Genomic DNA, 13,871 nt, shown 5'->3' with positions numbered 1-13,871 from the left:
TTGGCTTCTCATCATATTATAGTGATGTAGTAGAAAAATAGGCTTGACCATCTAATACATGGTAACGTCGGGCATTTTGGTTTTCAAACAGAGGCTTGACAAACCGCTGTTTGGTCTTAACTATACTCCCCTATTTTATATAAATGCATGGTGACGAGTGTGGCCCCTATGTCCCAGATGACGTGATCTTTCACAAAACGCATTGAGAAGAGTCCATGCTTACGACGTTACAAAGCCCGTCAATCCCACAAGGCTGTTGGCTTGAATTCCAGGATGGATATACATTGCATATATGCTCGTTTTTAACTGAAGTTGGTATCTTTTATCTTTAATACATTTTATACGGTTTCACACCGCATAAAGTTCTTTGATTTGTCTTATATACATGATTTGCCAGTGAACCATTGATTATTCCCTATGTGAGTGTTCCTATTGGACACCAAATAAAAGCTATAGAGGTCACCTGTTTCTCTGCAAAGCAAAGAGGGTTGATGACTCCTGTCTTAAGGATATTCTATTATACTGTGCTCATGACTCTTATAATCTAGAATCCATTTCCTCTGGTAGGTGGCCACCTAATGTTATATGGTGGAGGCGCACCTGGGTGTTTCACCTTTTTATACAATATTCACAATGAAAGTGTTTTTTTTTTCTATATATGTTGAACACTTAATCCTTCACATTTTCCTTGGAGTGGTCAACTAGTTTTATAATTTATCTCTGCTGCCTGGTTCCTCTGTTATAAGCATGATAAAATGGTGTCTAGGAGCAGTAGCGTAGCTAGTATATCTGGCTCCCAGGGCGGGTAACTTCCCCCCCCCCCCGAAAAAATATAGTGTGGTAGCATAACGGAGCACTTTGAGTGCTGCCCCAAAACTGTGGGTGTTGGCACACTCCCCTCCTACTCCAGGGCTTCCTCTGCACCCCCTCCTAGTCCAGGGCCTCCTCTGCACCCCTGTATGTAAGAAGTAAATTATTTTAGGTAGTATACTCATCTTTATTGCATTCACCCTTCCGAACCAAGTTAATAACTGACCCTTCCATTTCTGAATGTCTTCCCTTACCCCCTCCATCAAGACACCATAATTCAAATCGTATAGACGTTTTGGGTCAGGCGTTATATGCGTCCCTAAGTAGACCAAACATTTTTTATTCCATATAAAGCGATACGCGTCTTGCAGAGTCTTAACCATACTTGAAGATACATGGCAGGGGAATAATATATGGCTACTGCAGCTTTGTCAGAAAAGGCGTGGGTTGTTTGGGCACTGGGCAGGACTTGTGCAGAAGGAGGAAGACCTCACAGTACTCCAGTGCTGGATCACTCTGCTCCTACTGCCGCCGGGGGTGCTGCCTGCACTGGATACTGCTGCTCTAAGGGTGTCACTGCTGCTCAATAAAGTATAATGGATCACTCCCACGCATCCCCATTAAGTTGCTAAGCAACAGTAACTACAGCGACGCTCAGGAATGCTTTTTTAGGGGGCGGGCAGGCTGATGGAGCGATTCAGCGTTAGTGCAGTCTTCCTCTTCCTATTTGTTTCTCTGGTATTTGACGAACTATGCAGCAAGCGCCGCCTATCCATTAGAGTCGGGTGGCAGTGGCAGCCTTAGAGCAGCGGTACCCAGTGTGGGCGGCACCCCTCTTGATGCGGCACCTGGGTAATCTGCCCCCCTAGTTTCGGCCCTGGCAGGGAGGAAGCTGTAGCACAGCCTATGACTGTTATCCACAGCTGTGCTTGTTCTACTTACTGCGTGAAGGGGGTGGATGTCTGTATAAATTCTGGACTTGAACAGATGTACAGAGTTATTGTTCCAAATTAGGGACAGTCCCTTGAAATCAGGGACAGTTTGGAGCTATGTTTACTATGCTTTCGTTCCAGTATGCTTAATTTCTGTATAGAGCACTTCCTGTTCATTCATTCTGTACTGTAGAGGCTCCAGAGATTGTTATTGAGGGCTGTGTCCTCAGTCAAAATCTACTGTTCTACTGACTGACACTGTCCACTTTTAAAATCGGCTAAGTTTTTATTTTTACAGTAACATTTACTCATTATATTTTTCAAGTTTTCCTTACTGTTTAGTTAGGCCTTGCTAGTTAATTTCTTTAACAAAAATAAAGGGTGCCAAACCTCAGGGATCTTTGATCTCGTTCAAGTTGTTCAGGTAGATCTCCACCTCTCTTAGGCCTCGTACACACGATAGGTTAACCAGAGGACAACGGTCTGATGGACCGTTTTCATCAGTCCAAACCGATCGTGTGTAGGCCCCATAGGTTATTTAACCTTAGGTTAAAAAAAAGCCAACTTGCATTAAACTTAACCTATGGATTCCTAACCGATGGGAAAAAAAACGATCGTTAGTAGGCACGTCCATCAGTTTTAATATCCACGCATGCTCAGAATCAAGTCGACGCATGCTTGGAAGCATTGAACTTCGTTTTTTCAGCACTTCATTGTGTTTTACGTCACCGCGTTCTGACACGATCGTTTTTTTAACTGATGGTGTGTAGGCACGACGGACCATCAGTCAGCTTCATAGGTTAACCTAGGACAACAGTCCTTCAGACCGTTGTCCTCTGGTTAACCTATCGTGTGTACGAGGCCTAAGTGTGCCTACCTATGCTCCAAGGTATTTAAAAGAATTAGAGAGGTACAGTATGTCAACATAGACAGTTTCTCTAAAATCCTTTGAATTACCCTCTCAATATGTAAATAAAGATGTAAAAGAACTCTTTAGCCACTTGAAGTATCTTGGCGCATGGTGGGTGTATCTTTGTGCACAGTGGAGAAAGCTAGTGGGAGGGAGGGCCTAGGTTAACTTCTGCATTGGAACCCACAAATTTCAAGCTATTCCTCTACCTAGGAGAATCTCCATACAGGGGCACACATACCAATAAAAGCTCAAAAGAAGTTGTAATATTTCCATACCCTTTTAACAAGGTGATTTTATTGCTGCCTGGGTACCTGTTGGTTATGCTCACTTACAATCCTGTAGACCATTCTGGAAGGGATGAGAAATCTCCACAAACGGGACACTGCATTTAAAATCTATCTGAGGTTCTAAACCTTTCACACTTTATCCAACTTAAAAACGTTGAGGTTCCATGTAAACTTGTGGTAAAAATAATTGGGTTGTGTCACAAGAGAAGAACAACTAAATTAATGGGGCTACTTCATGCTTTACCCATTTCTTGCAGGAATGTATATTTCATTACATGGAGATGCTAAGGTTGTCAAATCTCACTTCAAAGAGATTGAGCAAAATTAAGTCAAATTAAATTTGGAAAGGATGCATATTCTGGAAAATCCAAACAATCTGCTGTCTGCTGCTATAGTTTGGATAGAATAACGTGCTGTGGTTTTATATACAGGAAGGAACATCACCCTTGTATTTGAGTGTGGTTTACATACTAATGTGTGCTGATAGCGTTCATTTGAAAAAAATTTCAGTAGATATCTTGCTATCATGATTTCATGCTAACCCTTCTAGGTGAAATAAAGGACAGAAAATATGACTGGACGAAATTCAGAAAGGACGGATCATTTGGAATCGAAACACCTCATTTTAGTGATGGTAGGAATGTTGCAAAATCCTTAAGGTGGCTCCAAGAAATCAAAAGGTAGATATCTTTCTTTGTGTTTATTGGTTTGGTTAAAAAGGAACTGTGAGCTGCTTTGTACCATGTAATAATAGTATGCATGAAAGCAGGAACCACTTGTAGCTTGTAGCATGCCACTTTTGAGCTTTCCCAGTTAAGCGTTGCATGTATCTTCATGATGCAGGGAATTTAATGGGTTAATGAGGACATAGACAGGGGCATATGGTAAAAAATATGGTACCTGTCCTGGAGTCCAGCGATTTCCATCAGCTGTCAGGTCCTGACGCCGCCATTGCGGGTAAGGATACTTTGCAGTGTAGCCCTTCGGCTTCACGCCAGGAACCCTACTGTGCATGCGCGAGTCCCGCTCCTCTCTCCTACTAGCCCGGCAACATGGGAAGGAGGAGGGAGCCCTAGCCGTGACGTCAATACCCGCGGCTGAGGCTCCTGGAAGTTGGAAAGGACAGTTTGACAGGTATCCTGTCCCCCTCCCTCCGAATGGTGCCGGGGAGGGGGGGGGATTTCCACTTTTGGGTGGAACTCTGCTTTAAGGAAGGACTTAGAAATCAATCCGGGAAATTTTTAAGGCTAATAGGTTACAGGTTGTCAAATGAAGGGCAATGAGAGCTGGGCATTCCCATGGAGAACAAATGAACCAACGTAAAAAAAGATGGGAGAAGGTTCTCCCTGTTATGCGATTTTAAGTGCAACATTCCTTTCTAATTTATGCTTTGGAGACACTTTGTTCTTAGGCAGTATTACAATACAGTACGATTCTCATGGACAACATCAACAACATCGTATTCTTGAATCATATATTTTGCAGGTCTGATTTTTTGCTGTTATATTATTGCTTGAATTAACCCTTTTGCTGCCACTGATTGAAGACCTACATTTCCACACGCGGCAGCATATACATACATTACTTATAGCAGCCAGGAGTGTTAGTACTTCTGCAGCTGCTTGTTGAATTTTTTGTGAAAATTATTAGGGAGGCTGTAAATCTGCCTGATCGCGTGGGCAATGTGCCAACATGCTACTGCCATGGTAAATGGCAGTAGGGGAGAGTGGAGGATGATCAGTGAACATCCATCGCTGATTGTCTCTACACTAGATGAATCTAGAAGAGACAAGCGACAGTTTCAGAGCTTCCTGGCTGTTATGCCTGTGGAAAAAGCTGACCAAGCACGATTTGGGCTTGATTCGGGTCAAGAGTTGACATTAGGGGTCTGATTGGCCCCTAGTGTCTCCTTAAAAAAGATTGGTCATGTACATTTTACTATCTTATAGGGGTTAATCAGTCCCAAATGTGATAGCTATAAAATTAAGATACATAACAGAAGATTCAAAATTATAAAGGTACAACCATTTTTTAAGGCCCCTACATCTTCACTTACGCAAATCTAAACATATGTGTCAAGTTCTCCTATGTATATACATGATAGTTATGCAATACATATTGGGTATTGCTACAATGCTGGAATAAGAGCAATAATTATAGGGCTATTATTTACTGTTAACTTCTAATTGATGACCTTTAAAGTGTTTCCTATGCACAATTTTATGTATCATACTTTGTCGTGCTATTTCACGTGCGTGTTCAATTTTGAGATGTGATATGTTAGTGCTTGCGTTTAGAAGCGTTTAAAAAAAAAATATATATATATATATATTTTTTTTTTAAATGGGCAAAAATGAAGAAAATGCCTATAAACGGAACGCTGCTAAACGCGGGTTATCGCGTTTAGCCGTGTTTGGTGTCTGAAACGTGGAAATCTTCAGTGTCTGAACCCATTTTTTTGCTTTAAAAGAAACGCTGTTAAACGCAACTGCCTAAAAAACGTCAATTAAAGAGACTGTGTACATGGTCACATGGGACAAAATTGAATGAGTTCAGGGGCAGTTAAAAAAAGCGTCCAACTGCCTCTGAACGTCCGTTTAGCAGCCTCCAGTGTACATGGAGCCTAAGTCCTCATTGTCACTGAAGATAATGGTGTCCTCAATGTTTTTACTCTACCCATGTACAGCTGCTGAGGTTTGGGAGGGGAAAAATGAACCCCTGAAAGGCTGTCCCATTTATTCTTCCTTCCGCTGGTACCCTATCCCTCCTCTGTCGCTATGTACTCCTCTTCTGCCTGCTGTTGTTTCTGCATCATAGTTTCTAAACTTCTAGCTAGCATTTGGGGCATTCTGATCACTTTTTGCTAGCAATCATGTACATTCTGGTCCCCTTCTAAACTCTTACCATATGTTAGGAAAATACTGTAGGCATTTGACAAGTGTTTGAACTAATTTGTACTCCTGCATGAATTGATTTTTAGGAACGAAACTGCTAACATAGTTTCTAAAAGGCTTGATGACTTTCGTGAACGTACTCAACATCAGCTCGGAAAAGTTCTTGACCCGTAAGTACTGTGTCATCAGCATTATTCATTAGACCAAAGAAGAGCTAGCGTAAGTGAAACTATAACTACATTTTTGTTTATCCTGAAGGGCGGCATTAAAAATTTAACAGTTGGTACTTGCTCATGTTTTTCAAATTTTTCACTCAAAAACTCAAGTTTTGCTGAAAAATACATTTCAACTATTTAGTGGTGACCCTTTTAAATTATTCCAAGCGTATCAGGTAGAGATGAGCGAAATTGAGTTTTCATTTCCCTAAATTTGGAAAAAAAATCAGGACATTTTGTCAAAATATAACTATTTTGTTGAAGCAAGAAAATAAAGTGTAGTGCTAAAGAAAAAAACCAAGTGATTGAGTCCTAAATAATGGTATAATGACACCAAAAAATGTTCATATGAACAATGAAGAAAGTGTATCTAAGTCCGTGACAAACTCCAATTCATCAGATGATAGTGACTTATGTGATACACAGTGATTGATAGAAGATCCACCACCAATTGATGATAATTATGAGGCTTACCAGAGGGATCAGACCCAAGTAAGTGTATACTTATCAGGTCATATGAGCTTGAATAATACCAGGGATCCAAACGAACTCCAGAATTGGATAATCAATGGGCCTCCTAGAACATCCTTATGGTCAGTATTTGATATGAAGCGAATTCACAGTTGAGTGGTGCTAACAAATGCTCCCATGCAATGATATCGTTACATCCAAAGGTTTCAAATAATGCAGAGTAGGAAAAAAGAAATAAAGGTGCACATAGCGTGATTCCGTATTTAATACTTAACAGTATTTAATGAAAACTGGTTTGACACTCACATTTCAGTAGATTAAAACAAGCGCTTAAAACCAGCAGTCCAGCAGTGGGGTCAGTGTACAGTCCCTAACTATTTTGTTGAAATACATTGTCAGCTCAATGAGCACTTTCCTTTGATGCAAATTTCTTAGGCACCATTTTTAATCTCACACCAATATCTGCAGCTGCATCATGCTATTATGGCACAGATGCTGGTCCTTTGTATAAAGTCTCAACAACCTTTCCTGCTTAGATGTGTGATCAGTGCATATAGGAAGGGGTTTTATTTTTACACTTGATGTATAGGCAAATTTTTTTTTACATTTGCACATAGTAAAAATAAGTTACCTCCAGCGAAGTTTGCCCATCTCTGGCGGCTGCAGCATCTGTTTTAACTTTAGCCTGCACTCCCCTGTTGGCAGAAAAGCTCTTGAGCTGAGAATGATAGTTATTGCTGTAGTACACCGGAGTTTGCTGGCTCTGCACCTCCTTCAATTGTAAAAAAAACAAAAACCTTGATTTTTTTTCACTAAATACAAGGCATTCTGTGAACAGAGGAAAAAAAATTCTGTGAACAGAGGAGACAAACTTCTCAATCTCCCTATGCCTCCTGTCAGTACCAGGATCTTCTTTTTTTGCTGTCAGAATGGATGCTGTTCATCCCTTCTGACAGCAATAAAAGAGATACAAATAAAAATAAAGATACAGAGCCAGATTCACAGACGAAGTACGCCGGCGTATCTACTGATACGCCGGTGTACTTTCAAATTTCAAAGAATCCTCAAAACAAGATACGACAGCTTCTGGGTTAGATCCGACAGGTGTACGTCTTCGTACGCCTTTGGATCTAAGATGCAATACTTCGGCGTCCGCTGGGTGGCGTTTTCCGTGTCGGGTATGCAAATTAGCGATTTACGACGATCCACGAACGTACGCGCGGCCGTCGCATTTTCGAACGTCGTCTGTAGTCGGCTTTTTCCGGCGTATAGTTAAAGCTGGTATTTTTCGGTGTATACATAGAATTGCCATGTTAAGTATGGCCGTCGTTCCCGCATCGAAATTTGATTTTTTTTTTTGCGGAAGTCGTCCGTGAATATGGATGGACGTAACTCACGTCTAAGTTCAAAAAATGACGTTGTTGCGACATCATTTAGCGCAATGCACGGCGGGAAATTTAGGAACGACGCATGCGCATTTCATTCGGCGCGGGGACGCGCTTGATTTAAATGAAACCCGCCCCCAACCCGCCCAATTTGAAATACACTGCCAGAAATACACTACGCCACCGTAACTTACCGCGCGAAATCGCTGAGGATTCGAAAATGCGCCAGGTAAGGTACGGCGGCGTAGTGTATCTCTGATACGCTGCGCCGTTCTACATGTATGTGGATCTCGCCCACAGTGTACATTTAAAAAAAAAATATATATAATTATTTTTAGAGCAACCCTGTGCTGGCGTACAAAGGCGAACATAAACATAGGTTGTGCAAACAAATGTAAACAGTGCTCACACCACATATGTGAGGTATCGCCATGAATGTTATAGTGAGACTAATAATTCTAGCACCAAACCTCCTATGTAATACTAAACTGGTAACCTGTAAAGGCTTATAAAGCGTCTCCAATGGAGATTTTTAAGTACACTAGTTTGGCGCCATTCCACGAGCGTGCACAATTTTAAAGAGTGACATGTTTGGTATCTATTTACTTGGCGTAACATGATCTTTTTATATTTTACAAATCAATTGGGTCATATGTTGTGTTTTTGTGCTTTAAAATTTACAAATTTTCCAAACAAAATGCATATGAAAAACCGAAGTGCAAATACTGTGTGGCATAAAACATTGTAACACCCACCATTTTATTCTATAGGGCCACATAAATAATGTTTTGGGGTTCTAAGTAAAATTCTAGCAAAAAAAATGCGATCTTTACATATATGTGTCAGAATTATCCCAGTGTTGAAGTGGTTAGAACACCTGTGTCAACATGTCACCAGTGGTGGTGATAACAGCTTTGCGTGCTCCTGTTTGACCCAGCTGATATCTTCTCTGAGAATCCTGTGTATGACCTGGCTTTTTCTGACTCTGCTCTTCCTCACTGCTGATTCAGTACTGTTTGGACTCGAATCTGCTTGTGTATGAGCTGGCTTGTTCTGACTATGCTCTTCCTTGCTGCTGATTCGCTATTGATTCAAGTCTGATCTACATGTGTGTGACCTGGCTTACCTAGACTATGCTTTTGCCTAACCTTTCAGTGTTACAGCTATTCTGAGCTGCTCCTGTTATTAATTTTCAAAAGCCTACTCTGCCCTAAACTAGAGTTATTTTATACTGTATATTGTACTTTTTTATTGGGCTGGTATTTTTTCTTTATTTTAATGGTTTCCCATAGTATTGCAGATACTTTGAATGTTCCTGCTGATCATACTTTTGGTATTCTTCTTCGCTCTGAAAAACATGGTAATAAATTTGTATTTTTTTGGCTATATTTCTGAATGATATGTTTTTAAATGATGTTTTCCAGTGCAATAAGTTAAATAGAGTGATTAAAATCCAAAGTCCTAGGACTTTAGACAGAATATAAAAGAAAGATGCGTATTACTAGGTACATAATTATATATCATAGTTGTTCAAACAAACCTAAATAGCCACAAACACAGATACACATATGTCAAATCAACCTTAAAATGCAATACATACTTTTTATATTTACATTTACAGCCAGCAGCTGTTAAAATGCTGCTTTTTCAGCAGGGGCATTTGATAGAATGATCTAATGTCTAATGATCAGATTCTGCTACACACAGATTGAAATTCGGCTGGCTCAGCAGGAATTTCGATACATGTGTACCCAAGCTTTACTGTATTTATATGGTTGCATGAAGATTCAGTTAGAGAGAGACAGTCAGAAGTCAAACAGCTTTTGTTGCAGTTTCTCTTCAGAAAATCTAAAAAACTTTGTGACACTAGTATAATAGGTGTATTAATCTGTATGCTTGTAAAATACAGAATTTACATAACTCGTAAAAAAAATGTATTATGTAACAGTTTAACATACTGTATACAGTTTATCCGGAAAGTATTCACAGCACTTCACTTTTTCCATATTTTGTTATGTTACAGCTTTATTTCAAAATTGATTAAATTCATTATTTTCCTCAAAATTCTACAAACAATAACCTATAATGACCACAGAAAAAAAGAGGTTTGTTTGAAATCTTTACAAATTTAATAATAAAAAAAAAATGAAAAAAAAAAAAAAAATCCCATGTACATAAGTATTCACAGCCTTTGCTCAATACTTTGTTGAAGCACCTTTGGCACAAATTACAGCCTCAAGTCTTTTTGAGTATGATGCTACAAGCTTGCCAAACCTATTTTTGGGCAATTTCTCCCATTCTTCTTTGCAGGACCTCTCAAGCTCCATTTTTAGATCTTCAGAGATGTTCAATTGGGTTCAAGTCTGGGCTCTGGCTGGGCCACTCATAGACATTCACAGAGTTGTCCCGTAGCCACTCCTTTGTTATCTTGGCTTTGTGCTCAGGGTCGTTGTCCTATTGGAAGATTAACCTTCACCCCAGTCTGAGGTCCAGAGTGCTCTGAAACAGGTTCTCATCAAAGATGTCTCTATACTTTGCTGCATTCATCTTTTCCTTGATCCTGACTAGTCTCCCAGTTTCTGATACGAAAAACATCCCCACAGCTTGATGCTGCCACCACCAAGCTTCACTGTAAAGATGGTAATGGCCAGGTCATTAGAGTGGTTTCCTCCAGACATTATGTTTCCCATTTAGGCCAAAGAGTTCAATCTTTATTTCAGTAGACCAGAGGAATTTGTTTCTTATGATCCGAGAGTCCTGCAGGTGCCTTTTGGACAAACTCCAGGTGAGCTGTCATGTGCCTTTTACTGAGGAGTAGCTTTCATATGGCCTCTCTAACATACAGACCTGATTGGTGGACTGCTGCAGAGATGGCTAAAAGGTTCTCCTCTCTCTACAGAGAAACGCTGGAGCTCTGTCAGAGTGACCATCGGGTTCTTGATCACCTCCCTGGCTAAGGCTCTTCTCCACTGATCAGTTTGGCTAGGCGGTCTGCTCTAGGAAGAGTCCTGGTGGTTCCAAACGTCTTCCATTTACAGGTGAGGCCAATGTGTGGACATTTTTCTGTACCCTTCCCCAGATCTGTGCCTCGAACCAATCCCATCTTGGAGATCTACAGACACTGTAGAACCTTATGTAGATACATGTGTACCTTTCCAAATCATGTCCAATAAACTGAATTTACCACAGATGGACTCCAATCAAGTTGTAGAAACATCTCAAGGATGATAATTGGAAAAATGATGCACCAGAGCTCAGTGTCATGGCAAAGACTGTGAATACTTATATACATGTGATTTTTTTTCGGTTTTTATTTCTTTTCAATTTGCAAAGATTTCAAACAAACTTATTTCACGTTGTCATCATTGGGTATTGTCTGTAGAATTTTGAGGAAAATAATTAATTTAATTTATTTTAGAATAAGGCTGTTACATAATACAATGTGGAAAAAGTGAAGCGCCGTGAATACTTTCGGGATGCACTGTACATTTTAAACACATTTAAACTAAAGCTGTCATAGTTTCTTTTTGATGCCACCTATTTCAGTAGAGTGGCAACCTTGTAAATAATCCTATCATTTGATATTATCAAGTGTTTTAGGTGTCACCGGCGCAAGGAAATTATATTTTAAATATATATAAGTGATCTGCTGCAATTCTGTGTGAACCCTCAGCGGAGGGTTAAAGATGCATATAGAAAAAAAGTTACTGCGCTGATCTAATTATCCAAAAAGTGCAATTTCATAAAGTGTTATTAAGCTGTGAACTAAATTAGTGCACAAACAACCATAAATAAGGTGCTATATCAAGTACAACGACATAAGTGATATGCTATATGGATAAACATGCGTGAGGCTATCACGATATATACCGAAAAAATAACATCCATCTATTTATTTATTTATATATTTTTTCGGTATAGCGTGATAGCCTCATGCATGTTTATCCATATAGCATATCACTTATCTCGTTGTACTTGATATAGCACCTTATTTATGGTTGTTTGTGCACTAATTTAGTTCACAGCTTAATAGCACTTTATAAAATTGCACTTTTTGGATAATTAGATCAGCGCAGTAAAAAAAAAATCTATATCATTTGATATTGCCAAATGTATGCAGACTGTTTATAGGCTCTAAAAATGACTGCAATGAAACATAAATATGGGCTTAATAATTACAAACAAAACAAATTCTCTTTTTTCTCTTCCACCAGGAGTGGGGGATATTCTTCACAATAGGGCACCCAAAGACTTCTTGCGTGGTAAGGACAGGCAGAGAGCCACCCTGGCAACTATTCAGCAACACTTGAAGAGAGCAAACTATCATCAATTTGGCTCATTACTGGAAGCTTTTAGGCATTATGACAAGGTTGGCTGCTGCTTTAACTGTAATGCATCCATCATTCATTGCTTGTATTCTTAAGATAATATCACAGATTTTTCACTGTCGATTTTAATTATACATTATTAAGATCATTATTTGCAAAAGCAATGAACAGTATGATTAAACATTCAGTAGAACGCATAAAATAATATTAAATAATAATAAACCGCTAATGAGACTAAGGGAAGATTCTGTTTAATTTCCAGCTGATAAAAAAGGAAGGTGTTTGCTATAACTCTAAGGAGGTTAAGGGAAAGGTCATTATACACGTTCTCTTCTTCATAATTTTTTAATTTATAGAGTCAAAGGAGAACTCCATTGAGATATAATTCCATATTATCAGTTTGCAGTGCTTTTTAGAGGTATGCACCTCATTGCAACACAAAAGCTAATTTAAAAGCTGATATGTTAATTGCATAACTATTCTGTCCCAAGTACTTCATAGACTCCAAGAAATTTGAGGCTAAAGCCCCGTACACACGATCGGAATTTCCGATGGAAAAAGTCAGACGGACCTTTTCCATCAGAAATTCTGACCGTGTGTATGCCCCATCGGAAATTTAGGAATTCCGATTGGAATTCCGATGTGATTTTTGTCAGGCAAAGGTCCGACCGTGTGTACGAGGCTTAAGTGTCTACCAGAATTACACATTTGGGTTCGGCAGTTTTTGGAATTATGCCATTATGCTATTGTAAATAGCACAGTGGTAAGTGAATAGCACTCTGGATCCTGTCTTCAAAGTCCAACGCGGATGCTATCTGCATGGAGTTTGTATTTTCCTCCTGTATTTGTCTAGGTTTCTTAAAGGCTAACTCACCTTTAGCAACCTGCTACATGTTACACATTTATTTAGGCAACCTCCTCACCCCCAAACCACCTACCAGCATGACAGACAGACTTGTAGTTGTCAATGGAATACAAGTGTGGTGATCACCGCACTTGTAATACATTGACACTTCCTTTGCAACTAGAAGCTTGTACAGAGGTACAAGCAGGGAACTGGAGGAATAGTTTGTAGGAGCCTGGCATTACACCCATGTTCCACTGATTGTGGGTGAAATGCTTTACATGATCCTGTGGAAAAAGAATAAGTGCTCTTTCACTCCATACCGTGGTGCGGGAAACCCCTGTTGAAAGTGTGTTTCCCACACCGCGTTCAAAACACAAAGGAAATGTCAATGCTAAGTTAACGACACTCCAAACAGGTCGCAAACGCAGTTCCTGGAATTCCAGAAGACTGGCGCATGCAGATTTTCGAAACTGTCTCTCATGCATTAAAAATAATGGTTCAAGCATGCGCCAAATTCATGTATCTGTCTAGATAGAACGTGCACTTGCTTTTGGCTCTTGCTACACCACTTTTAGAATGCACATGAGACACTTTCACAAAACCTGTCTGCGCCAGTTTCTCTCTCTGTATGAAAAAAAGAGTTGGTCCTAATTAGCTCCATTTTCGTGAGATACAAACTTTAAGGATGCCCTAGTTTCCTACTAAAAGCATGCTGGTTGGTAGGTTGATTTCCTCACAAAATCAACTTGGTATGGTATAAACATTACATAGTGACCTCCTTTGTGAACA

General features: G+C 39.7%; 1 protein-coding gene across 1 annotated transcript in view; it reads left to right on the top strand.

Moving 5' to 3' along the window:
• Positions 1 to 13,871, top strand: part of EFHB (EF-hand domain family member B) — a 70,614-nt gene that overhangs the window by 43,249 nt on the left and 13,494 nt on the right. Inside the window, exons 6-9 of the mRNA XM_040352975.1 lie at positions 3,493 to 3,622; positions 5,923 to 6,006; positions 9,200 to 9,267; positions 12,122 to 12,276. Of these exons, the coding sequence (XP_040208909.1) occupies positions 3,493 to 3,622; positions 5,923 to 6,006; positions 9,200 to 9,267; positions 12,122 to 12,276 (437 nt within the window). The remainder of the gene's footprint in view (positions 1 to 3,492; positions 3,623 to 5,922; positions 6,007 to 9,199; positions 9,268 to 12,121; positions 12,277 to 13,871) is intronic.

Source organism: Rana temporaria, chromosome 5, assembly GCF_905171775.1.
Source record: "Rana temporaria chromosome 5, aRanTem1.1, whole genome shotgun sequence".
NCBI lineage: Eukaryota > Metazoa > Chordata > Amphibia > Anura > Ranidae > Rana > Rana temporaria.
The sequence above is the reverse complement of the archived record's forward strand: the minus strand, read 5'-3'. Positions and strand labels throughout refer to the sequence as shown.